The 24,563-nt window shown below is 57.5% G+C and overlaps 3 protein-coding genes across 10 annotated transcripts in view; 2 read left to right on the forward strand and 1 right to left on the reverse strand.

The window, feature by feature from the left end:
* Nucleotides 1-6,596, forward strand: part of SH2D3C (SH2 domain containing 3C) — a 29,491-nt gene extending 22,895 nt beyond the window's left edge. For all 4 annotated transcript variants that reach the window (XM_014863648.3, XM_070518706.1, XM_044778704.2 and 1 more), the window contains 6 exons: nucleotides 966-1,501; nucleotides 2,432-2,547; nucleotides 3,113-3,284; nucleotides 4,079-4,190; nucleotides 4,584-4,790; nucleotides 6,010-6,596. In XM_014863648.3, the coding sequence (XP_014719134.1) occupies nucleotides 966-1,501; nucleotides 2,432-2,547; nucleotides 3,113-3,284; nucleotides 4,079-4,190; nucleotides 4,584-4,790; nucleotides 6,010-6,185 (1,319 nt within the window). In that variant the 3' untranslated portion in view covers nucleotides 6,186-6,596. The remainder of the gene's footprint in view (nucleotides 1-965; nucleotides 1,502-2,431; nucleotides 2,548-3,112; nucleotides 3,285-4,078; nucleotides 4,191-4,583; nucleotides 4,791-6,009) is intronic.
* A 1,440-nt stretch (nucleotides 6,597-8,036) lies between these two features.
* TOR2A (torsin family 2 member A) lies at nucleotides 8,037-11,956 on the forward strand. 2 transcript variants are annotated; one of them, XM_070518711.1, is made up of 5 exons: nucleotides 8,037-8,301; nucleotides 8,907-9,172; nucleotides 9,928-10,103; nucleotides 10,765-10,892; nucleotides 11,172-11,956. In XM_070518711.1, the coding sequence occupies exons 1-5, from the start codon at nucleotides 8,151-8,153 to the stop codon at nucleotides 11,414-11,416; spliced, it is 966 nt and encodes a 321-aa protein (XP_070374812.1). In that variant the 5' UTR covers nucleotides 8,037-8,150; the 3' UTR covers nucleotides 11,417-11,956. The 2 variants fall into 2 exon arrangements, with proteins under 2 accessions (XP_070374812.1, XP_014719143.1); XM_014863657.3 differs by lacking the exon at nucleotides 10,765-10,892 and having other exon boundaries at nucleotides 8,075-8,301; nucleotides 11,172-11,952.
* Nucleotides 11,888-24,523, reverse strand: TTC16 (tetratricopeptide repeat domain 16). Of its 4 annotated transcripts, XM_014863650.3 has the most exons (14): nucleotides 24,206-24,374; nucleotides 23,274-23,446; nucleotides 22,852-22,942; nucleotides 22,537-22,680; nucleotides 21,645-21,745; nucleotides 21,416-21,545; nucleotides 19,164-19,378; nucleotides 18,323-18,567; nucleotides 17,819-17,960; nucleotides 16,465-16,630; nucleotides 15,783-15,925; nucleotides 15,446-15,623; nucleotides 13,818-13,905; nucleotides 11,888-12,767 (listed from the first exon to the last, which is right to left on the reverse strand). In XM_014863650.3, exons 1-14 carry the CDS (start codon nucleotides 24,221-24,223, stop codon nucleotides 12,085-12,087), a joined length of 2,517 nt encoding a protein of 838 aa, XP_014719136.2. In that variant the 5' UTR covers nucleotides 24,224-24,374; the 3' UTR covers nucleotides 11,888-12,084. The 4 variants fall into 4 exon arrangements, with proteins under 4 accessions (XP_014719136.2, XP_014719137.2, XP_044634643.2 ...); XM_014863651.3 differs by lacking the exons at nucleotides 23,274-23,446; nucleotides 24,206-24,374 and adding an exon at nucleotides 24,383-24,523; XM_044778708.2 differs by lacking the exon at nucleotides 23,274-23,446 and having other exon boundaries at nucleotides 22,537-22,676.
* Between the last annotated feature and the right edge of the window lie 40 nt (nucleotides 24,524-24,563).

The raw sequence follows: 24,563 nt of genomic DNA on the forward strand, positions 1-24,563 counted from the left end.
GCTTCTTTTAAATACAAGGAAAATTTCTGTTGTAGAAACATGCCACCAGTTCATTTCTGGAAGGAAAAAAAAAGAATGTTTTCGACAGGCCATATTGTGTACTGTCCATGTGACAGGCAGAGTGTGCAGACAGAGGGGCCGCCCAGAGGAACCTTTGCCATGTCGTTGTCCATATGAGTTGTCACAAATTCTTCCCTAAACACAGGCTCGCCAACTTGTCATAACTACAAACTTGCCTTCAAAGCAACACTCAAGTGTAAAAATTAAAATTCCTTGCCACGGATTATTTGCTGGACAATTTCCAAGCAATGTGGCATAGTAAAGTACCCAGGCTTGAGGACTTAACACGTGGTCTTAAGTCCCAGCTCTACCACTTGCTGGCTGGGGGATCTCAGGCAGGTCACTTCATCTCCCTGAGCCTTGGTTTTCTCATCTGTAGGATGAGGATCATAAAAGTACTTACATCACGGGATGTGGAGAGGGTTGAATGGACTCGTTGTGCAAAGAAGGATCTCGCAGCTGTAAAAGCTCAATAAACATCATTCTAATTTTGGATGATGGTTTTACCGTTGTTGACCAGCATATCTCCAGCACGTCGCCAGCTCCTGGCTCACGTGTCTCCATAAATCATTCTTCCTAACTCATTGAGAAACAATTCCACACAATGAACTCCAGCCAGGGCTCAGCTTCTGTGAATCGCAGAAAGCTCCTCCAAGTAGTTGGGTGGTAGCCCAAGGCCGCAGCAGCCTTAGGCTAGGAGCATGCAAACGCCTGGGGTCCAGGGGAGTCCAGAGTATTGCTGAAGGCTGGTCAGTTTGTCAGAGTCTGCGTGGCCTGGCCTGGGTGTGGGAGGTGGGGACATCACCCCCGTAGGGTGGATGGAGCCTGTCCTTTGGGAAGGGGGTGGGGAACCTCACTGGGTGGGGAGCCATGGTAACTCGTCCTCTCCCTTTATCTCCCTGCAGTGACCCGTGTCCACGCCGCCCCTGCAGCCCCCTCGGCCACAGCGCTGCCTGCCTCCCCTGTCACCCGCCGCTCCAGTGAACCCCAGCTGTGTCCCGGAAGTGCCCCAAAGCCCCCTGGGGAGTCGGACAAGGGCTCTTACTCCAGCCCCTCCCACACCCTCTGCAAGGCCTCCCCATCACCATCACTCAGCAGCTACAGTGACCCGGACTCTGGCCACTACTGCCAGCTCCAGCCTCCCATCCGTGGCAGCCGCGAATGGGCAGCGGCTGAGGCCTCCAGCCGGCAGGCCAGGAGCTATGAGGAGAAGCTAAAGGAACTTTCAGAAAACGGGGCCCCCGAGGGGGACTGGGGCAGGGCCTTCACAGTTCCCGTCATGGAAGCCACCTCTTCCTTCAACCCGGCCACCTTCCAGTCACTCCTGATCCCCAAGGATAACCGGCCCCTGGAGGTGGGCCTCCTGTGCAAGGTGAAGGAGCTGCTGGCAGAGGTGGACGCCCGGACGCTGGCCCGACACGTCACCAAGGTTGACTGCCTGGTAGGTGCTAGGTGTGCACTGGGGCATGGGCAGCACCTCTGTCCTCTGGCCTTGGACAAGAGTCAGGGTGGTGAGGAGTTGGCCCCTAAATTCCCCAAGTATAGCGAGTGGACCTGGACTCTGGCGTCACAGCTGTCCTTCACTTGCTATGTGACTCTGGGCTGATCACTTTACCTCTCGGGGCCTCCATTTTCTCCTTTTAAAAAAGCAAAATACAAGGGATTCTTGTGTCCTCCAGAGGTCAGTTTGGCACTGGAACTGAACAGTCCTGGAACCTGGTGGTGTCCGGCTCCCTGGGGCACTTTTTGAGCCTGGTCAGTCAGCCGTGCTGGTCCTGGGATTAGAGGAGACCCGACTCCCCGCCCCCACGCCCCCAAGTGGACAAAAGGAGCAACATCATTACCTAGGCCCATAAGTTGTCAATGCCTGGGCCTTTGCTTTGAATGAATCTTGACCGCCTAAGGACCCCAGCTCTCTGGGCACCTCAGCTTTTCCCTCTGAAGTTTGAGGGGGACACTGATTGCTTGGTCGCACTGGTCACCGAGCTCGGGAAGCAAGTAAAGAGACAAGGCAGAGGTGTTGCTCTGAGAAGAATACTGGGCGTGAAGGGAGCAGCCCTGGGTTCCAGGCCCAGTGTGTGACCTTGGACAAGCTCTTTGCCTCCCTGGGCCTCAGGTTTGCCTTCTGGAATAAGGGTCCCCGGGGCACCTCTGGCACATGTTAGATACCCCTGGGCATTTTTCCGTTCATTCCTCATTTCACAGATGGGGAAAAGGTGGCTCATTTACTCCATGTCAGGGTTAGAAGTAGAGCTGGAATTCAAACCCAGCGTCCCAGCCAGGCTGCCCGCCTAGATACAGCTCTCTGACTCCCAGATGGCTGGGGCCAGCCGTGACAGGAAATTAATCAGCCCTCTGGGCGTCCTTGCAGGTTGCTAGGATACTGGGCGTTACCAAGGAGATGCAGACCCTAATGGGAGTCCGCTGGGGCATGGAGCTGCTAACCCTCCCCCATGGCCGACAGCTACGACTAGACCTGCTGGAAAGGTAAGACAGACTCCCGCGCACGGGGACTCGCGGGGACCCCCGTAGGCTACTTCGCGCCTTTTGCTGTGGTCGGTTGGCCAATCACGGTCTCTCAGCCCAGCTCCCAGGGGTTCTGGCCACGCCCCCTATCCCACTGACCAATCACAACTTCTCGACGTCCAGCCCCAGGTAATCCTGGTTTCCCAAAGACTTGAGTCCTTCATCTCCGGACTTTTTGCATCCTCTTGACCAATCACAGTCCATGAGCCTTGGCCCCGCGCATCAGCACTGGCTTCTCTTCTTTCTTAAAACAGCTCTGTGCGATAAATTCCGCTGATCCATCGCAAGCCCTTCATCCGGGCGCTCGGGGGGCCCTGGCCCCGCCCCTGATTTATACTGACCAATCAGAAGCCATAGCCTTGCTTGCCCTCACTCTGGCCGCACCCCCTACTCTCATTGACTCTTTACAACCTCACACTTTTGGCTCTGCCCACAGCCCCTCCGTGCCCAACCGCAAGCAGTGGCACGGCCCCTCCCCCCCACCCGGGGTCCTTGGCCCCGCCCTCTGACCTGGCCGCTCCGACAGGTTCCACACCATGTCCATCATGCTGGCCGTGGACATCCTGGGTTGCACCGGGTCCGCTGAGGAGCGGGCAGCGCTTCTGCACAAGACCATCCAGCTGGCGGCCGAGCTTCGGGGGACCATGGGCAACATGTTCAGCTTCGCTGCGGTCATGGGCGCCCTGGATATGGCCCAGGTACTGAGGGACCCCCTGGAGCCCCCTGGCTCCAGACGGAGGAGCCCTGGGAGGTGTTCCTTTGGGATGGCTGTGTACTGAATCAGGAAGAACTTTGTGACTTTCTCGACAGCGTTGGTGAAACAGTTTCTCTAAGAGCTGACCTGCTCCTAGACCAAATCTTTCCCCTTCTCTGGGCCTCAGTTTCCCCACTTGTAAAATGAATGAGGAGCATTATGTGAGTTTAAAGAATAAATATAGAATGGCTATTGTTTAGCGAGCGCTTACTATATGCTAGGAGCTACGTTAGGTTACTTGCCAAGCACTGAGTCCTCAAAATAAACCCATGAGCTAAGTGCCTTTATTGTCCCCATTTTCCTTGTGGAGAAACTGAAGCGGAGCAGTACTTGTCTAAGGTCACACAGTCAGAGGCTGAAAAGGTTGGGATTCGAACCAGGTCTGTCTAATTTCAGAGCCCGAACCTCACCCACACGACATTTCCTCTCCTGTGCCTAGTCACTGGTAACCACAGGGTCCCAGAGGCAGTGGTTCAACTCCCAGCTCTGCCGTTTAGTTTTGGAATGACCTTGGGCAAGTCCTTCCCCTCTCTGAGCCTCAGTCCCCTCATCTGTAAAGTGGGTGGTTGTGAGAGCTTCGTGGGAGACGTGTGACAAGCTGTCAGCATGGTCCCTGTTACATGAATGGTGACCATAATAATAATAATTATCCCATGTCTGGGTGTCCACTCAGCAGGGTGGGCTGTGGCCCCTGCAGGCCTCTTCCCTGGCTGGTCACTCACAGTCTGGTCTCCCCAGATTGCCCGGCTGGAGCAGACCTGGATGACCCTGCGGCAGCGACACACAGAGGGTGCCATCCTCTACGAGAAGAAGCTTAAGCCATTTCTCAAGAGCCTCAACGAGGGCAAAGGTACCTTCCCCACCTTGCTGTGTGAGCTTGGACAGGTTCCAGCCCTGTCTGGGCCAGCAAAGACTCTCCCAGGGTGGACGATAATGAGAGTTTGACTAAGTTCTGTACAAGCTATTCTCCTTGTGCTCACTTTCTTCCCGGGCCAACGGTGTAAGCCGCATCCGGGTCCAGGCTCGGCCCCCAGGCCTGGGCAAGGCTGCAGTGGGTTCAGCAGCGGCAGTGGGTTCAGCTGGAGGCATCCAAAAGGAAGGGTCTGTGTCAGGAGTCAGGAGCCCTAGGGGTTCTCTCGGGACCTCAGGCCAGCCCCTTGCCCTCCTGCACCTCAGTTTCTGGGACCACAGTGGAAGGTGCGGCCCTGCGGTCTCTAAGCCCCCGTTGTTTCCCACCCTGCAGAAGGCCCACCGCTGAGCAACACCACCTTTCCCCACGTGCTGCCGCTCATCACGCTGCTGGAGTGTGACTCGGCCCCGGCCGAGGGCCCCGAGCCCTGGGGCAGCACGGAGCACGGTGTGGAGGTGGTGCTGGCCCACCTGGAGGCTGCCCGCACCGTAGCACACCACGGAGGCCTGTACCACACCAACGCTGAGGTCAAGCTGCAGGGTGAGTCCCGGGTCACTTCTGCGGGGAGATGGTCATTGGTCCTGCCAGCCTGGGCCTCCCTCCACCTTCCTGTCCATTCACGTTTCTCCATCCCTCTTTCCTGCCCCGTCCCCCCGGCTTCTTCATCTCATCCCTTTTCTTCCTCACTCATCAGTTCAACAAGGCTTTGTGAGTGGCAGGTGCCAGGTGGAGGTGGGGGGTCCCGGAGATGGTTCAAACAGCACCAAAGTGGAGTAGCAGAGCTTCTCTGAACCTCAATTTTCTCACCTGTGAAGTTGGCGTCCTAACAGACCCACTTTACAAGATTGTTTGCAAAGTGCTCAGCCTGGAGCCCCGGGGCTGAGACAGACCTGCCCTGCCTTCAGGGAGAAAAGTGGAACTCCCTCTCATGAAAGGAGCAGAGAGAAAGTGGCTTCAGGCAATCCATCTTTTTTATTTATTTATTTTTATTTTTCTTGAAGAAGATTAGCCCTGAGCTAACTGCTGCCAATCCTCCTCTTTTGCTGAGGAAGACTGGGCCTGAGCTAACATCCGTGCCCATTGTCCTCTACTTTATATGTGGCACGCCTACCACAGCACGGCCTGCCAAGCGGTGCCATGTCCACACCCGGGATCCAAACTGGCGAACCCCGGGCCTCCGGGCCTCCGAAGCGGCACATTTGCACTTAACTGCTGCACCCAGGGGCCGGCCCCCAGACAATCCATCTTTTACTGCCTCAGGCATTATTTAAGCCATAAAAGTTCACTGTAGACAAATTGGAAATTACAGCTGAGCAAAAACAAGATAAAAAAAAAATCACCGACGATTACTCAGAAGTAAATGCCGTCAGCATGCTGGTGTATGTCTTTCTTGCTTTTTTCTTTTTCAGAAAGAACAAAAATTTTTTTTTTACATTTACCTACAAAATGTATATACGTTTCTTAGGAAAGATTTTGGAACTTACAGAAAAATACAAAAAAGAAAAGAAAAATCACCCAAGATTCCTCCCCAAATTAACATTAATATTTTATCTTCTGGTTTTAAAAGTATATGTTGCAAATAGTAGGACAAACACGAGGTGCTAAACTGCCTGGTCATCAACAAAGCTTGTTGGAGGCCTGGCGGAGCTGGGGGGAGGTCCCCCCAGGAGGGAGGCCCTGAGGGGTGGTGGCTTCAGGCGGGAGCCCTGGCCTTCCCAGCTGGACAGTGGTCCCCTGACGCCTGTGCCCCGCCCTGCAGGGTTCCAGGCCCGGCCAGAGCTCCTGGAGGTGTTCAGCACTGAGTTCCAGATGCGCCTCCTCTGGGGCAGCCAGGGCGCCTGCAACAGCCAGGCCCGGCGCTACGAGAAGTTCGACAAGATCCTCACTGCCCTGTCCCACCAACTGGAGCCTGCTGTCCGCTCCAGCGAGCTGTGACCCCATGGACCCTTCCCCTCCGCAGCTGCGGGCAGCAACGGGGACAGAGGGGCACAACCTTTCCCCAGAGCACCCCAGGGACACTGTGATCAGCCCAAGAATGTTCTGGGTTCCGCTCCAGGATCTCCCTTGCACCAGGGTCTGGCTTGGGCTCTGGGCTCCACAACCCCCCAGCTCCTCTTCAGGAAGAACCGGAACCTGTCCCTCCCTCCAGCTTCTGCTTCCCCGCTTCCTGCTGAGATGCCCTGTGTTGGAGCCACTAGCGGCTGCTCACGCCTCCTCACTCTTCTCCAGGCGTCTGCCCCCATCGCCACCGAGGCCTCCATCTGGCTGTAAATACGTGTCTGTGCTGTAAATAGATGTACAGAAACCATGTTCTTTCTTTCATATAATAAACTTTTATGACTCTTTCTTTGTCTCTCAGGAGGCCCTGGGGTGGAAGGAAGCATCTTTTCTCAGGTGAAGGGTGGAAAATTCATTCAACAAATACTCATTTAGCACCCGGGACCTTCCAGATTGTATCTTCTAGCCGGGAGCCAGTTACAGCTAGAACTGAAACCCAGTTCCTGTGCTGCAGGAGCTCAGATCCCAGGCGGGAGATGAACAGCCAGTTCCAATGCGGCGGGGGGCGGGGGGGATACTGAGCCTCGCCTGCTCCTACCCACCTCCCTGCCTCAGGAAGCCACCGAAAAGCTCCCCACAAACGCACAGCCAAGGGTCCCAGATGTTTGGGGTGGAAGGGCTTTTCGAAATCTAGGATTCCAACTGCCCTCTGGCAAACTGAGAAACCGGAGGATGAAGGCGGGCTCCGTGGGTCAAAGCAGCAGAATGAGGAGGGCTGGGACCTGGGTATCCTGACCCGGAGATCTTTCCTTTTCTATCCTCAATAGTGGGAACTACTCATTTCTTTTCAGGCTTTGAGACGTGGCCCCAGAAGCCTTCGTGCGTGTGTGTGTGTGTCTGTGTGTGCGTGCGTGTCTGTGTGTGTGTGTGTGCACATGGTGAGCGGGGCAGGGAACCTTTGAGGAGGGCCGTGAAGGCAGTAGTCTTGATTGGGTGAAGGAGGTGGGCAATGTGGATCACTAGGATTCCAGGCCAGGCTGGAGGCCTGGGGAGCCTGTTCGCTGAATTTGAAATGTCTGGGGTCCTTCGCAATCTGAATCCTTTGACCAAGAGAGGCTGGATAACATCGTGCATTAGATCTTTGGCAGCAACCAGACCTGGGTTCAGTTCCTTTGTTTACCAGCTGTGTGGCCTTGGATAAGAGGCTTAACCTCTTGGGTGCCAATTTCCTCCTTAAGAAAATGGGGACAATAACAGAATCCATCCCTTAGGACTGATGTTAAAGAACTTAGCGCATAGTAGCTGCTAGGCAAGGGACCACCATGTTTCATACATAACGGACTGTCAAGGATCATTTATTGATTACTTCCTGAGCCACAACACTTTTATGTGCCTGTACTGCGTTGAAATATCACCATTTCTCTGTATGACAGGTACTGTTATTATAAGATCTATAAGGCATCTAACACTAATGGCACACAGTACGTGCTCACCAAAAGCTATTAGTGAGTGCTCTTTTATCATATAAAGGAAAAAAGAGCATGCAAAAGGCGCTTTGCAAGGTGTAAGTTGCCGCACAAGTTTTGGCTACAATTGCTAAGTCACCCTTTGTGCTCATAATCCTTTATTCATTATTCTTTCGGGGTTACTGTGATGGTCCCCTAGTTACCGTGGCCATGGAAACGTGGCCCGCCGTCCTGGCTTGGAAGGTTCGCGGGCTCCCCCTGGAGGCCACTTTCGGTCCTACTGCGGGACGACGGGGTGGGGCCTCTGAGAGCGGCGAGAGGGAAGCCGGGAGTTGTAGGCCACGGGCGGAGGCTGCTGCGGGGCCATGCACGCCGGGAGTTGTAGTTCTCGGGAGAGGCGGTTGGCGGCCCCGGACCGAGCTCGGGCCTGAGGCGGATGGCGGCTGTGACGCGCGGCTGCCGGTCCTGGGGCTCGCTCCTCGGGCTGCTCGCGCTGGTCTCGGCCGCGGCGGCCGCCTGGGACCTGACTTCGCTGCACTGCAGCTTCGGCACCTTCTGCGAATGTGACTTCCGGCCCGACTTCCAGGGTGAGGAGCCGGGTGCGGAGGGGCGGCGGACGGGGGAGCCCTCGGACTCCGGGCTTGCGCCGGGGCCGGACCTGGAGGATGGAACCGAGGGGCGGGACCCCCAGACTTCCAGACGGCCAGAGCTGGAGTGGGCGCGGCGTTGAAGGACCCTGAGAGCCGGGGGCACGGGACGTGGGGCGAGGGTTCGGGGTCCAGTCAGAGCCCTGCCAGGATGGAGAGAGCCTTGGAGAGCGGGGCCTTGCGGGGGGTTAGGCCTCCACCGCGGACTGGCCGGCAGGGGAGAAGCCTGCCTTGGGGGTGGGCAGGGGTCTAGGGCAGACCCTGTTGACAGCTCGCATCCTCTCGGGGCTGAGCGCAATCTAGAGGGCCGTCCGGTGGGGGCGCTGCCGAGCTGAGTCAGGCCTGAGGGTGGCTTCTGCTGCCAGAGACCCCAAGGGCCCCACTCCCTTTCCACGGACAGCTTGTACAGACGTCCCGGAGCCCAGGGATGCCTAGACCAGGTTCCAGATGTGACTTCCCCCTTGAACCTCTTCCATGGCGGGGGCGGGGGGGGGGGGGCGACGGAGGGGGCGGGGTCAGCTCTGACACTGTCCTTGTGGCCCTAGGTCTGGAGTGTGACCTGGCCCAGCACCTGGCTGGCCAGCACTTGGCCAGGGCACTGGTGGTGAAGGCGCTGAAGGCCTTCGTGCAGGACCCAGCTCCCACCAAGCCGCTGGTCCTCTCCCTGCATGGCTGGACCGGCACTGGCAAGTCCTACGTCAGCTCCCTGTTGGCACACTACCTCTTCCGGGATGGCCTCCGCAGCCCCCATGTGCACCACTTTTCCCCGGTCATCCACTTCCCGCACCCCAGCCAGATGGAGCGCTACAAGGTAGGCTAGTTGAGTGCTGGACCACTGTTCGCCTGCACTGTGGGGTGCCAGACCCTAGGGCGTGAGTCCTGAGCCAGAGAAGGGGAGTCACTTGCTCCAGCCCACACAGCCACTTGGAGCCTCAGCCCTCAGGACCCATGCAGATCAGAGCTTGGGGTGGTGCCATTCTACCTGGCAGGGAGTTCTCGCTTTAGTTCCTAGGGGGCAGTAAGGGTACCTACCTGCCAGGGTTGTGTGAGGGACATGGGATTATGTAATTGCAGGTATTATTTATTGAGCACCTACTTCTGCCAGATAGTCTGCATTATCTTCTCTCTGTGAAGCACGTGGCCCCAGTCTGAGGCTCAGAGTAAGCACTCAGTGAATATTAGCTCTTACTGCTATTGTTATTGTTGTTGATTGCTAGGGACTTTCCGGGCTGATCTGGTTCAGCTGTCAACACTATTTGGAAGGGTCAGGGAGCAGGAAGGAGCCGTCGCCTTTTAGAGAAGGCAGTAGGTGTCAGGGAAGAAGCCCTGAACAGGCGGGTGCAAGGCCTGGGTTTGAGTCCCTGTTCTCCTGCTGACTTGCTGTGTGAACCTGGACAAGTCGCTGCCCCTCCCAGGGCCACCGTGTCACCATCAGTCCCATTAAGGGATTGGTGCTCTTTGGGACACCACCTCTCCCGGGGAAGGGGATGCGTTCTTGCCTTGGGAAGAAGTCTGGGGCTGAGGGAGTATCTCCAGGCCCCTCGAACTCCTGCCTCTCCCCTACAGAAGGATCTTAAGAGCTGGGTCCAGGGAAACCTCACCACCTGCGGCCGCTCCCTCTTCCTCTTCGATGAGATGGACAAGCTGACCCCAGGCCTGATGGAGGTCCTGCGACCTTTCCTGGGCTCCTCCTGGGTTGTATACGGGACCAACTATCGCAAAGCCATCTTCATCTTCATCAGGTGGGGCCCGGCTCAGCAGCGGGCATAGTGTGGGAACACTTGTCAGAGATCCCCACTGTCCAGTCTCGGCCTGGGGTGTGTTCCCCCGGGCCCAGGCAGGCTTTCCGAAAGCCCCTGACACTCTCTCTGGAGTCATTCAAGGTGGTTGACTTCCCTTTGACGTTCTCAAAGCCCATTCTGGGCTCAGTCGTTTTGTTCCTCACTATTTCTTTGCGGAAGCCCTGCTGGGTCAAGAGTTTTCCGTCTGTTGTGGCCAGGAGGACACAGGCCTGGGAAAAATAGAACTAGAGTTCTAGTCTCAGCTTTAAGAATCCTAGCTGTGTTTCCTCAGGTAAATCACTGCACCTCTCTGAGCTCCCCTTTCCTCTTCCAAACAGCAGGGCCAACACTAATGCCCACTCTCCTCCTAGAGACTGGGTGAGGGAAAGTGAGTTAACGGACCCCAAAGTGTTTTGTAAACTATAAAGTGCATGGCATGTAGAGGTGAATTTCCAGGGCTCATGGCTGTGGATGCAAGCTCCACAGAGGGGACGTGGTTCCTGTGGAGTGTTTTCAGTGGGTTTGGCTCCTGATGGCACTGAGCTGGGCTGGCACCTGGCGAGTGAGGGCCAAATCCTGCCCCCACCATCTGAGTCTCGGCCCACGTCCTGCATGGTTTTAGCAACACCGGTGGCGAGCAGATTAACCAGGTGGCACTGGAAGCATGGCGCAGCCACCGGGACCGCGAGGAGATCCGCCTGCAGGAGCTGGAGCCAGTCATCTCCCGGGCTGTGCTGGACAACCCACACCGTAAGTTCAGCTGGGTGGCTCAGCAGGCCAGATCCAGTGGGCCAGGCTCTCTGGGGAGGGCCGGCTTCTCCCAGGGTCTGATGCTCTGCCCACTGAACCTGCACCTGCCAGGCCAGGCTTTGGCGCTCCTGGCTGTCACACAACCTCCCTGAGCCCAACACCTGGAAGGTGGCTGAGGGGGTTAAGACCAGCACCACACCTGCACTGCCCTTTGGGGGCGGGGGGCCCTGCTCCTCCCAGTGAAGCCCTGACTCCTTTCCCCATCGCCCCTTCCTGCAGATGGCTTCTGGCGCTCGGGCATCATGGAAGAGCATCTCTTGGATGCCCTGGTGCCCTTCCTGCCACTCCAGCGGCACCACGTGCGGCACTGCGTGCTCAACGAGCTGGCCCAGCTGGGCCTGGAGCCCAGGGATGAGGTCGTCCAGGCTGTGCTGGATAGCACCACCTTCTTTCCTGAGGACGAGCAGCTCTTTTCCTCCAATGGCTGCAAGACTGTGGCTTCCCGAATCCCCTTCTTCCTCTGACTCTCCAGGTGGCGTCCTTGCCCTCCTCTACCTGGCCAGGCTGTTCAGGAAAGCCCTGGGTTTCTGCCAGGGAGACCCTGTCCTGAGCCTCCTGGAGAGTGGGCCCCGTAACGCAGAGTGAAGTGGAAGAGGGCTGCTGGCTAGCCCTTGGGACAGAGGGCCAGGCCGGCCCTGCCTCTGAACTGGCCTGAGGGCATCTTGGCCTTTGCTTCCTTCCCCGGGGAAACCACTGGTCACCCCAGAACCTCACTGAGCCTTGATCTTGCCCTCCAGCCTGAGCCTTCTTCAAATGTGAATTGTAACTCAGGGACTGGGGCTCGTGGCTGCTCCCTCCCTCCTCGGTCTGTTACCCGTGGCCCCTTGCTCTGGCACCATACCCCAGCCCTCCCTCCCACACCTTATGTCCCAGCATCGTAAAGCCAGGCTGAGGCTTCTCAGTCTCCATGAACAGAGGGACTCTGTCATGTGGGCTTCGTTTTTAAAGTTTTTAATTTTGTAAAAGAAGAAGACAAATACAATAAACTTAGCCATGGGACCAGAGGAATGCTGGCTGCAGTTTCTAATTGCTCCTGAAGGAGGCAGCTTCGCTGAGTGCCAGTGTGTGAGGGTGGAATCTCTCCCATCCCCAGCAGGCAGGGAGGGGCCTCAGTGGCCCTTCGGAGAGCAGCCTACCTGCCGGGACAGGGGTCTTGGCCCGGGCCCTGGACAGCCTGGATTTTGCTGAGACTCAGGCTCAGTCCCGAGGTGACCTGGGACTTGCTGGGCCTCTGGCACTGGCCCTGGGCAGCCTCCATTTTGCTGGGCCTCCGGCTCTGGCCCTGGGCGGCCTCCGTCTTGCTGGGCCTCCGGCTCTGGCCCTGGGCGGCCTCCGTCTTGCTGGGCCTCCGGCTCTGGCCCTGGGCGGCCTCCGTCTTGCTGGGCCTCCGGCTCTGGCCCTGGGCGGCCTCCGTCTTGCTGGGCCTCCGGCTCTGGCCCTGAGTGGCCTCCGCCTTGCTGGGCCTCCGGCCCCGGTGCTGAGAGGCCTCTGTCTTGCTGGGCCTCCAGCTCTGGCTCTGATTGGCCTCCGTCTTGCTGGGCCTCCGGCTCTGGCTCTGATCGGCCTCCGTCTTGCTGGGCCTCCGGCTCTGGCTCTGATTGGCCTCCGTCTTGCTGGGCCTCCGGCTCTGACCCTGAGCAGTCTTGTTTTTTCTGGGGCTGCGGTTCAGGCTTAGATCTCCGCAGTTGTTCTCCAAGTCTGAGGATTGAGTCTTAAGCACCGAGGAGTCAGAGAATGTCACAGTAGTGGCCGAGGTGCTCCTGTATTCCTGGCAGATAGTAGAGGTCTCTGTCTCTGAGATGGACGTGGTCCTGACTAGGAAGGGTGTGCCAAGAGCACCTGTCAGGCCACCTTCCCCAGACTGCTCCAGGGAAAAGAGGCTTCTAGCCCTCACCCTTGCCTAGATCCCAGAGGCCTTGCATGGCCACGGGGAAGGCCCGCCAGACCATGCCAGCCCAGGCCTCCTCAGCACCTGAGCCTTGCAGGTGGACCAGGGCTAGAAGATAAGGGGAGATGCCGAGGGGCCCCGCCGCCCAGCCCTGGCCTCCACTCTGCTGGCTGCCCCCGCCCTCTGCATTCCAGCCACAGCCAACAGCCTGCAGGGCTCCAGGTCCCTGCCTGCAGCAGTCCCCTGCTCCACCCCTCCCACACTTGGCTAACCCAACTCTTCCTTCAGGTCCTGAAAGCCCTCCTGAGCCCCCATCGGGGCTAAATGCCCCCACAGCCCTGGACTCCCCTCCACTGTGTGTCTACACTATCCTGGGTATCTGTTTACCTGTGGGCCTTCATCCCTTCAGGACCAAGAGCTCCCCGGGGCAAGGACTGGGCCGTTCATGCCTCGGCCAGCATTTGGCACAGGCCCAGCCCTGGCCACTCGATGCATTTGTTGAGTTGCACTGAGTGGAGGGAGGGGCTGGCCACTGTTGTGTTCATCCCTACCCTGGACTGCTCACAGCTGCCCTTGGGACTCTGTTCCAGGCATTTCTGGGTGTTTCACCCTGGTGCCTGGCAGAATTGAGGGTAAAAGCCCCTTGAACATGCACAGGGTTTGTGGCTTCTTTCAGGGGAAGTTAATGGGGCAGAGAGAAAAGAGACGGGCCTGAGAGGGGAATGAGGGTGGAGCAGCAGCAGCTGTGAAGTGCTTCAGAGGAAGAGCTGGCACGCCAGGCTCTGTGCTGGGCAGCCCCTCACCGAGGGCTCCCTACACCCCCTACAAAGTGGGCATTGTTACTCCCACTGCAGAGCCACACATCTAGAAGCAGCAGGGCCCAAGTCTGCACCCAGGCCAGGGAGTTTCTGCCCCTGACCTGTGCCTGCTCCGTGGCCTTGGCTCACTCAGGCCCGGTAGGAGCACAGGGGACTTACAGCCCAAGATGGAGCCCGGCGACGTCTGGTAGAGGCAGCTGTTGGACAGGGACCTTACCCTGCTGGGGGCGGGCTCTGGCTTCTCCTCCTAGGGCAGGAGACAGGCTGGGCAGTCACAGGCTGCAAGAGGCCCCAGGCCAGTGGCCACAGCTCTGGAAGGCCAGCAGTTTGGAGCTCCTCAAGGGTCCTAGGCTGGGGCTGGTTGGGGACATGGAGAGGCTAAGACTGGACAGGAAGGGGACAGGCACAGCACTGTGAGGAAGGGACCCACAAGACGCTGTGTGGGTCTCAGAGCCCCAGCTGCAAAAAGCAAGTTAGTTCAAGTGTGGGACAGGCTTCTGGAAAGTGCTGTACCCTGGGGAATGGCTAGTGAGAAACTGAGGAGCTTCTCCCTGCTTCACCTGCCTTATCCCATTTCAGCCTCAACACACATCTGGGAGGGAATTACTGCTATTAACCATTTCATGGACCAGGAGACCCAGGCTCCCGGCACCTAAGCAGCCTGCTCAGGGCACTCAGCTAAGGAGAGAAGCGGGGCTTAACTCCTGGTCTGCGGGACTCCACAGCCAGGCTCCCGGCTGCTGATCTGCTCCGGCCACTCATACCTGCATGCAGTGGGGTTCACGCCTGCGGGCAGTGTGGAAGCAAGGGGGTGTGTGCAGAGCTGCAGGGTGCTAAGCTAATGCACAGGTGCTGGCTCAACATCTCCCTGAGGGCGGGAGCCCACGAGGACCTCATGGGGCTGACGTTTCACACAGACTGGAGTTTTGTATTTCTGGATCTGGCGTGAGCTAGGAAAATGTAGAGCTCGTGTTTTCCATTTAGGGCAAGGGGGATGTTGGTGCTCCCTGTACTTCAGCTGTGCAAAGTTCCTCTGGACACAACTTTGCCTGTGTCCAGCGACAGTAGAGTGGATAAGTAAATGGCGGGATATCCCCGGATGGAATCTCCACAGCAGTAAGAACGAGCTGTGGAGATTGTTCAACTTGGACACATCCCACAAATGTCACGCTAACTAATGGAGCTGGAGACAAGAGGGCGCACCGTACTTGTCCATGAATGTGACAAGCAGGCACACTCATCTACGGGGTCAGGAATCAGGACAACCTCGTGGCGTGCGCTGGGCTGAGGGAGGGGCCTAGAAGCGGGCATGAAGGGGCTTCTGGGCAGGTGGGCCTGAGTTCTTTCTCGATCTGGATAACGGTGTCACGGGTGGATTCAGCTTGTGAAATGTTATCCAACAGTTCACTTATGATTTGTGTACTTACTGTATTCAGGTTGCATTCAATACGAAGTTTTTAGAAATGAACTTAAGAGCAAAATTTAACAAAATTCTGGCTTGAGTGGCCAGTGCACACAGCAGAATGTATGAAAGCAAGCGTGGGAAGGCCTCTCTCTGTGAGGGGCCCACATCCTCATGCGCCCTCCCTCAGGGGCACCCCTCACTAATACCACCCCCATCTCAGAGCAAGAGGTCCCCACTTGTCCCCCAGCTGAGCAGGGCCAGAGCCAGACCTGGAAGCCAGCCTCTAGCCAGACTGCATCCCTCAGCCCTGGCTCGCTCGGGTGCACTCCAGCCTGGACCTCAAGGGCCCTGGGCCCCAAGCCCCCGGGTGCGGCTCACTCACCTTTTCTTCCTCCTTCTTGGGGACGCTGACCTCTTCCTCCGAGTGTTCTAGCTCTGCCCACACGACGTGGGGAGTGGCCTCCAGCTCTTTGGGGGTCTTAGACAAAGGCTGTTGCAGCTTCCATGAGAGCTGCAGGGCCGGGGCCTTCTGGCGCTCCAGTTCCCGCTCCCTGAGCTGCCTGCCAAGCCGCGGCCCCAGAGCGCCAGATAAGTCTCCCTGACTCACCCCAGCATCCCCAGGGACTGGACAGTGGCCTAAGGCAGCAGCTGGCGCCAGAGGAGCCTTGAGACCGGCCATTCCCCACTCTGGGCCTGCAGCTCCCGCTCAAGAAGCTTACCCCATGATGCGCTGAGGGATGCTGGTCCCTGGGCTGCTCAGAATCACCCGGTCCAGCTGCAACCTGGCCAGGTGGGCCATCTGGCTGCAAAGCACCTCCTCCACTGACATGCCCGGGAAGAGGTTGGTTACCAGTGGGAGCAGCTGCCAGGAAAGGGGGCAACCAGAGCCAGGTGTGAGCCAGGGCAGGGGGCAGATGGCATTTGCTGCCCTGCCCTCGTAGAGTCCCTTCTCAGGGCTGAACAGGGAAGGCTTTACAGATTGTTTCTAAAAGGCCAGGCCCTTTTTGCCCCCAAACTATCAGGAGACCAGGAGAAAGTAAGTATTTGGAGAAGGAACACTGGTGGGGGTCTACCGTGGGTTCTAGACCAGCCAGATGAGGGTCTGACCTCTAAGATGTGTGACCTGGGGCGAGGGAACTGACTTCTCTGAGCCTTACCCTCTTCATCTGTAAATTGAGGGTGATAATAATGTTAACAGTCTCGCAGGGGTGCTGAAGAGAGTTAAATAGAGGGATGCAAGCGGAAGTGGCTAGAACAGTGCGTGACGCGTCATAAGCGTTCCCACACGGGCAGATCTTATTGCCCTTAGGGAACCAGATTTCTTTTAGGGCCAGGGAGGATCTTTAGGTGGCCAGGGGTATTGACTCTGGAGCCCACCCTCCTGGCCCAGCAGGAACCCACCTTCGGTTGCTTGGGGTTGAGGATGAGGACAGTGGCAACATCCTGGCGGGCCCCAAAAATGTTCTGCAGGAGTTGCCGGCTCCTGGCGCGATGCAGGTAATACTGGGCCCTCTTGGGGTTGTGCTGGATGGCCATTGAGAAGTGGTTCTCTGCCTTATGGAATTGCCTGCAGGACACAGCAGGCCTGCTATGAGCTGGGCGCCCTGCAGGGAGATGGCAGCTTCGGGCCCCAGTGGGGAGTTTCGGGAAAACCAGACTGGTCTCTGCTCACCCCCCACATGCCCCTCTGTTCTCTTTCTACCAGCTACACTCTTGATGGACCCAACACCTAAATCCTAGTGTAAAACCCCAACATAAATGAATGTTTTTCTGATCTTGGAGTAGGAAGGGCCTTTCTGAGGATGTCACAAACCCAACAGCTAAAAATGAAAAATTGACTTTGACTATGATTAAATCCTACGTTACTGACTAGCAAAAACACCACAAAGGAAATCAATAAATAGGGACAATATATTTTGCCACATTAGGTAGATGATAAGCTAACTTTCCCAGCCTACAAAGAACTGATCACCAAAAAAAAAAAAAAAATCTTAATTAGTAATTTCATACAAAATGGGCAAAAGATTTGGGCAGGCCATAACGACCAATAAACATGCAAAAGCTGCTGGACCAACAAGATGACTTCCAGCAATCTACCTACAGCATTACTAGTATAAGTGCCCAAAGGCATATGTCCTGGGTGCTCATCCAGCATTCTTTATAATAAAAATGGAAAAGAGCCCAAATATGCATCAGCAAAGGATTGTCTAAAGAAATTCACTGTGGTACCTCCACAGAATGGAACACTATGCAGACAATGAAAGAGAATGAGGTAGTCCTGTACGCAATGCCACGGGAAATAAAAAACGAGTCAAAACACAGTTCAGCGCAACCTCACTTTTGTAAAATGATAATAATTGTGAATATAAGCATAGAGGACAGTCTGGAGGAATCTTTACCAAACTTATGTGGGGTGGGAGGAGGCGCTGGAAGGTAAATATTAGAAGGCACTTCCATGTTCTGACTTACATATTACTGAACACTTAAATTTTTTATAAAAAGCTCAATTACCATAATAATATTCAGAGAAAAAAAGGATGCTTAGCGAAGACTTGGAAAATAAAATCGATATTTAGGAGACATAACTGGGAGAGCAAAGGCATCTTGACCGGTGGATCCCAGAAGGTGGCTTCAGGCCAGGCCAGAGCCCTCCGCATCCCCGCCCAGAGCCCCCGCAGGCCCCGCCCACGGAACCGCCCACAGCCCCACCGGCCCCGCCCACAGACCCCGCCGGCCCCGCCCACGGCGGGCGCACCTGCTCCTCTGCTCGCAGAAGCCCATCTTCTCCTGCAGCAGGCCCATGCGCAGGTTGGCACCCTCATCCTGCGGGCTCAGCGCCAGCGCCTGCTGGTAGTCCGCCTCAGCAAAGGACAGGTTGCCCAGCTGGAAGAAGCAATCTGGCGCCCGGGGACCCGGGGCGGGGGCTGAGTGGGCCCCCAACCCCAGTGCCCAGGAGCCCCAGCCCAGCCTGCTCCAGCCCCAGGGGGCGGGGCCTGAAACTGGAGGCTGGTAACTCCCGGGGCGGTCGCGGGCGGCTGCAGAGGTTTTCCGTGCCTCGGGGTTCCTTTTCCTAGCTGCCTGATTCTGAGCATTTTGAAGAGACTGTAGCCAGTTTGTCTAAGGCAATATTTCCCCGGAACACTGGGACTCTTAACTGTTTCCTCTTTGCCTCCTGCCTCCCTCCCTCCCTCAGGGGCCTCAAGCGCCCAGCCCAGGCCTTAGAGAGGCGAGGGCTGGCCCGCCCGGCCGCCCCGCTCACCGCCGCGGTTGATGTAGAGGCCCTTCTCCTGCTGCTCGTCCTTGAGGGCCTTGTTGAGCAGCAGCACGCCCTCCTGGTAGGCGCCGTGCATGTAGCAGTGCACGGCGAAGTCGTTGTAGGCCAGCAGCAGCTGGCGCTGCGCCTGCTGCACCAAGTTCTCCTGGCACTTCGTCAGCATGTCCAGCGCCTTCAGGAAGTCCTCCACCGCCCCATCAAACTCCCGGAGCCGGCGGTACAAGGTCCCTCTGTGGGAGAGGGACATGAATGCCAAAGCACCCTACTGACTGGGGGTGAGGCAAGCAGCTGCCGGCTCTGGGCCTCCTGACCCGTGGAGGTGGGTGGGGGGCTCCCACCTCGTGCACTAGGTTTGGCCTGTGGGGCTGGTCCTGGATTCCTACTCAGATAACCTGCTAGATCCCTGGTAATTTTCTCAAAAATATAGCTTCCCTCTTTCTTTATGGGAGCCAGGTGTATGACAGCTTCTATGCTAAAGGACAGCGGTTTCACCCCCCACTGTTTGTATAAGAAAACTGAGGCTCAAGGAAGTTAAATGGCCCCGTGTGAGTCTTTTTGGGGGACCAGAATCAAACCCAAGCCTTGTCCACTGAGCTGGGCTGACCTTCCCAGTGTGAACTGCTCAGCAGGCCTGAGGGTCCAGGATTCCCAGGTTAACTGAGGCTGCTGCCTGCCCCTCCACCAGGGGCAGTAGCAGAGACCACCTCCCATGATGCCTTGACGCCAATCGGGAATAGGGAAAGATTATCAGAGGCTAGATGGGGAAACTGAGGCTCTCTTGAGACCACACAGCAGGACCCAAGACCGGCACCTCTTCACCCAGTACCGGAAGAGGAAGAAGCTGGGGTCCAGAGGGTTGTTCTCAATGGCACAGTTGATGTGTTTCAGCGAATTCTGCAGCTTGCCCTGCACAGCTAGGATGCCGGCATCTTGACGTGCCTTCTGGGACTGGTCCACCATCATCTTGAGCAGCACCTTGGCCTGTGGGTGCTTGGGATCCAGTAGCAAGGCTCTGTGCAGGTCTCGATAGCAGAGGTTGGGCTGCAGGAGGCCGAGGGTGGCATCAGGGATGTAGGCCAAGCTGAGCCCCACCCTGCCCAGTGGGGGGAGGCAGAACTGCAGGCCTGTAGGGGCCTTTCTCTGGGCAGGCCAGCATCACGCCACCCATCCTCAGTGCCCCTGCATTGCTGTTCCACTTTTTCTGCCTCTTGAAGGAGGCAAGAAGCATTGTGGGAAAATCCGATCCCAGGCCCTATCTGTGCTGGCTTCTTTCCTGATGTGACCTCAGGTGAGCCAGGTCAGCCCTGGTGGTTTCTGCCGTAGAATGGGGTTACAGATGCCACATCCTTGGAGGACTTCTGCGAGGCTCAGTCGAGGTGGGGGGAGGGTGTGGCCCCCTCATCACGACTGTCAAGTCCTCCCTATTCTTCCCTGCACACCCTCCCCCACTCCCTTGACCTTTAAGCCTCAGACAACTCTGACCAAGAACAGATTCAGGCCTGGGCATAAACAGAAAACATCCCCAGGCAAATACCTTCCACTGGGTGAGCAGGTCTGTCAGTCAACCAACAAACAGTTTTAGCAAGCACCCCGTGTTCTGTAGCGTAATTGGTTGGATGACGAGTGGGGCAAACGGTGTGGACACCAGGCGTGAGTGGAGGTCAGGCGGGGGAAGACTGCGGAGGCTAGCGGCAGGGTTCTGGGGCCGGGGGACTGGGGTTCATGGCAGCAACACCACTGAGAACTGCCTCTGGGACCTTGGGTAAGTCACCCACGCCCTCTAGACCTGTTTCATCATCTGTGAAAAGAGGACAATGGATTCTGTCTGCCTCAAAAGGTTACTGCAAGCCTTAGCGAGAAACATGAGTAAAGTGCTGAGAACGTGCCTATGTGTCACAGAGGCTGGGGTGGCGGCAGCAGCTAAAATCCGGACTGTCAACAACAATTCTCGATAATTACTAGTCTCCTACCTGTGCAGGAGACTCTCCCACTGACTCACGCGTGGGCACAGAGGCCCAGCCCCCAGCAGAGCGAGGCTCACGTTTCCAACCCCCCTAGGATGCCTGCCTGGTGAGCTGAGTGCACCCCGCCCAGCCCCACCCAACCGCTCCTCCCTGTCTTGAGTCTCCCAGCTCCCTGGCACCCACGTGGCCAGGCGGATTACCGGGCATTGTTCTGGATCGCTCCCTTTTCCTCACACCCGCCCCCAGTCAGTCTTCTGCCCTGCCTTCCAAAGGACTGTGGAACTGCCTGCTCCTGACTACCCTCACAGCCGACCTCCCCGTACCCCCTCCTTGCACGCTGGATGGCATCCCGCCTCCTCCCCAGGCTCCCGGCCTCCAGACTTGCCCCTCCCACACTCCCCCTGGCCGCTGGAAGGATCTTTGTGAAGGCCGCTGCCTCTCAAAGGGGAACCCCTTTGGGGGCTCCCGCTGCCCCCAGGAAGAAGAGTCCTCCTGGTTTGCAAGACCCTGCCCAACACCTTCACACACCTGCAGTCCCCTCCTCCCTGCCCAGCACTCCCCACCTCCTCCCTGTGACCCCAAGTCTCCCCTGCCCCTGTACTGTCATCCCCATGCCGAGCCCAGGGGTTGCGCCAGCTGGGGATGCTTAGTAAATGCTCACTGAGGCAAATAAGGAAAGAAAGGTGGCAGGAGGAGGAGGAGGAGGAGGAGGAGGAGGAGGGGGAGGAAGGGCTGCCCTTTCTAAGGGGTCCTGGCTGCCCGAGGATGTCCACACACTCATTCTGTGTGTAGTTATGCTTAGTGACGTCTGCCCTGGGCTGGGTGTTCCGTGAGGGCAGGTACAGCATAGGTCTGTCACCTTGTGGGTTCTGGGGGCTGGAGCATGCCTGGCACAGAGCCAGGGCTGAGTGACAATGGAACAAATACCAGACTGGGTACCTGAGTGGTCAGCGCGAGTCGAGGTCTCTACCCAGAGAGGACAGAGCCCCCCTGGCACTGTGGGGACGCAGCTCTGGGCTCATGGACAGCCTAGCCGCCTGCTGTAATCTTGGGCGTGCTGGGGGCAACCAGGCCGGGGGGAAGGCCAGACCCTGCCCTGCCCTCCCTGCTTTACCTTCTCAAAGAAATTGTAGAGCCTGGCCCGGAGGATGTAGATATCGGGATTGGTCGTGCCATTCTTCACTTCCTTGGTGACGAGTGAGAGGCAGTCAGCATGCCGTTTGAGGGCCAGGAGACAGGCCATGCTGAGGGCGGAGGGCAGAGGTGCTCTGTCTGCTGGGTGAGAGGGATGGGAAGGGGCTGCGGGAGGACGAGGGCCCACAATGACGTGCCGAGCCGCTCACCATCGGTAACGGAAGCAGGGCTTCTCTGGCTGGAGCTCAGAGGCTTGCGAGAAGACGTTCAGGGCATCCCGGAAGGAGCACTGCTCAAACAGGCACTGGCCCTGGGGACACAGCGGGCAGTCACTTCTGCTTGTGACCCTGGCCCAGCAGCACCCACCAGGCAGCGCGGGCAACATTGGGGCAGAAGGGGAGAGAGACAAGAGAAAGGGACAGGGCCCTTTAGATCTGGGAGACAGAGACACAGAGATGGAGAGAGACACAGAGCTGGGGAAAGACAGCAAGAGACACAGAGAAAGACCGTGACAGAGATGGAGACGCAGGGCTAGAGAGGGACAGCAAGAAACACACAGTTGGCGAGAGACAGACAGCAATGCAGAGACACAGGAACAGAGAGAAACAGATCTGGGGCTTTCTTGGCATTTTATGGCTTAACAGTGTTTTTATTTTGAATTGCAAATGGGGGGCACTGTTAGCTTTTTAGTGCTGGGAACCTCTATGCTCTGGATCTGGGCTGTCCAATGCAACAGCCACCAGCGGCATGTGGCTATACAAATTTAATTAATTACAATTGAAAAATTAGTTCCTCAGTCACACACTTCCATGTGGCTAGTGGCTACCAGACCGACAGTGCAGAGTAGATTATTGTCGCTCCTGCAGAAAGTTCTGTTGGACGAAGCTACCAAACTTCACCCAGCCCTGAGAGTAAACCGACTTGGGAGGTGGGAAAGGCCCTGAGAGTGGCAGCAGGTGGGGACACAGATACAGGGACGAGGCGGTCCCCAGGGAGTCAGAGCTGGTCCCAGGAGCAAGGAAAGCTCCCAGAGCTGGAGGAGAGCCAGCAGGCTGGGTGTGAGGGGTGCCTCGCGTGGTCCTGGGGGGGCAGCCCAGGCACCTGCAGGTAAAGCACAAAGGAGAGGCGCTCCAGGTAGTCGGTGTTTTCCGGCTGGAAGGAGATGGCCCTTCGCAGGTTCTGGATGGCCGAGGAGAAGTCACCGAGTTGGATGTAGGCCTCGGCTCTTAAGGCGTAGAAGTCTACCTGAGGGAGAGGGAACCCAGGCTGCTGTCCCGTCCCCACAGTCTGCCCTGAAGCTTGATGCTCAGTTACTAGCAGGGACTTGGTGGCCCTGAAAGGAGGGGCCCGGTAGGTGCCACAGTGAGGGGGAGGTGTGTGCCAGCAACTGCCCGTGCCCACCCAGGCCCCCCTTACCAGCCTCGGGTCCAGGTGGAGGGCACGGGAGAAGAACAGCACGGCCATCTCCCAGTCTTCTTGCTCCAAGCACCTCTGGCCACGATAGTAGCTGCGGGGCACAGGGGCACAGGCAGAGGGGCTGGCCCTGACTTTGGACCAGCCTCAGGCATATTATATAGCAGGGGCTGCAGGGGTGGGTTGGGAAGAGGCGGACTTGGGTGGGGAGACAGGAGGGGTAGACAGAGACCCAGGGAGAGGAGGTTGACATTCTTGGAACTCATCAGGCCAGCAGCCTTGTATCCTCTGACGTAGAAGAGCTCTATTAGACAGTTGAGTTCACTAAAGCCCAGAGAGGGAGAGTAACTGGCCCAAGGCTGTACAGCATGTTAATGGCTGTGCAGGGTAGGAAACTGAGATCCCAGGGCAAGGTAGTTACTCACTGTTCCCTGACTTTGAGGGGCACTGTTAACCCCATGACCTTTGGTTTTATACGTTCAAAGTTCTGGAACACCTGGCTGGTCCCAAAGATGCGCTGTGTGGTCCCCTTTGGGACTGGAAACACCCATGGCTTTGGGATGCATTGTGAGGGAGCCTGGTCAAGCTCCAGGGCATCCTAGAACCAAGGGACAACAAGCTGGAGCAGGCCCCGAGACAACCCCGACTCCACTGACATGCTCCTCAGGTATTTCACAGGATGGAGGAGGGGTGGAAATGAGGCCTGGTAGGAGGCACCATCTGGGGTGGGTGGCACTCCCAGCCCTGTAGCCCTTAGTGATGTTCCAACCTCCCTCTCTCCAGTCCTTCCTCTCTCCCTCTCCTATCTATGGTTAAGGTCAGGGGTCAGGGTTCTCATGCTCACACTGCCCTCTGCTCTCCTCCTGGTCCCCCTCAGCTCCCACCTCCAGCTAGTGACACCCAAAACTCTAATGTCCCCAGCTCAGGCCCAGCCCCAAGCTGCAGGCCCCAGGGGTCCTCTGGGACCCTCACGCCCAGCAGGCCAACCTGAGCACCTGACTTCTGCCCCCGGTTTTCCCACCTCCATGAGTCCAGCTTCTCTGCCACCTAAGCCAGAGACCTATGTCCCATCAGTCCTCAAATCCTGACTGTCCCCCTTCCTAAAGAGCTCTTAGAGCCCTCCTCTTCTCACACCCCCTCGTCTGGGCCAATACCATCTCTACCTGGACGCCAGCTCCAGCCACCCCTCCGACCTCCCCACCAGCCACACATCCCAAGCCCTCTGTTCTCTGCACAGCGGCCTGGGACTTTCCTGAACTGTGCCACTGATCCTGCCTCTACCGTACTTGAAACCTTTCCTGGGAACCCAGCCTTGGTCTCCTTCCCCCGACCCTCTGCCTTTAGCTTTTCCTCGCACCTCTTCGGAGTCTGTCATGAGGCCCCTTCCAGGAGGACCACCGGGCTTGAGCCGTCTCCCTCGCGGGCCTCACCCCTAACGTTGCTAGGCACCATCTCCAGGACGCCCAGAGGCTCCGCCCCTCTGGCCACGCCCCCGGAATCCAAGGGTTGTTTGAGCCGAAAAACGTTAGCAAACCTTTATTAGCTGGGGAGGCTGAGGCTACAGCGGGGAGAGGACTTGCTGGCTTTCCGCACCGAGGGGGAGGCCATAGCAGGGACCAGAGCACGGCTCCCTCCTCCCAATCGGGAGGTCAAGCGAGGGCTCCGCGAGGCGCACAACAAACCCCACAGGGACACGGTGACGCCACGCCGCGGAA

Source organism: Equus asinus, chromosome 10 (assembly GCF_041296235.1).
Source record: "Equus asinus isolate D_3611 breed Donkey chromosome 10, EquAss-T2T_v2, whole genome shotgun sequence".
NCBI classification, from domain to species: Eukaryota; Metazoa; Chordata; class Mammalia; order Perissodactyla; family Equidae; genus Equus; species Equus asinus.

What these genes read in the sequence shown, in the direction of transcription:
- TOR2A (XM_070518711.1), top strand. Translation starts at nt 8,151, where the DNA reads ATGGCGGCTGTGACGCGCGGCTGCCGGTCCTGGGGCTCGCTCCTCGGG. An exon ending in GCCATCTTCATCTTCATCAG is followed by an intron (nt 10,104 to 10,764) that starts GTGGGGCCCGGC and finishes GCATGGTTTTAG; the next exon opens with CAACACCGGTGGCGAGCAGA. An exon ending in TGTGCTGGACAACCCACACC is followed by an intron (nt 10,893 to 11,171) that starts GTAAGTTCAGCT and finishes CCCTTCCTGCAG; the next exon opens with ATGGCTTCTGGCGCTCGGGC.
- TTC16 (XM_014863650.3), bottom strand. An exon ending in CCCAGCTTCTTCCTCTTCCG is followed by an intron (nt 18,568 to 19,163) that starts GTACTGGGTGAA and finishes CCTCTCCCACAG; the next exon opens with AGGGACCTTGTACCGCCGGC. An exon ending in CCTCTACATCAACCGCGGCG is followed by an intron (nt 17,961 to 18,322) that starts GTGAGCGGGGCG and finishes CCCGGGCGCCAG; the next exon opens with ATTGCTTCTTCCAGCTGGGC.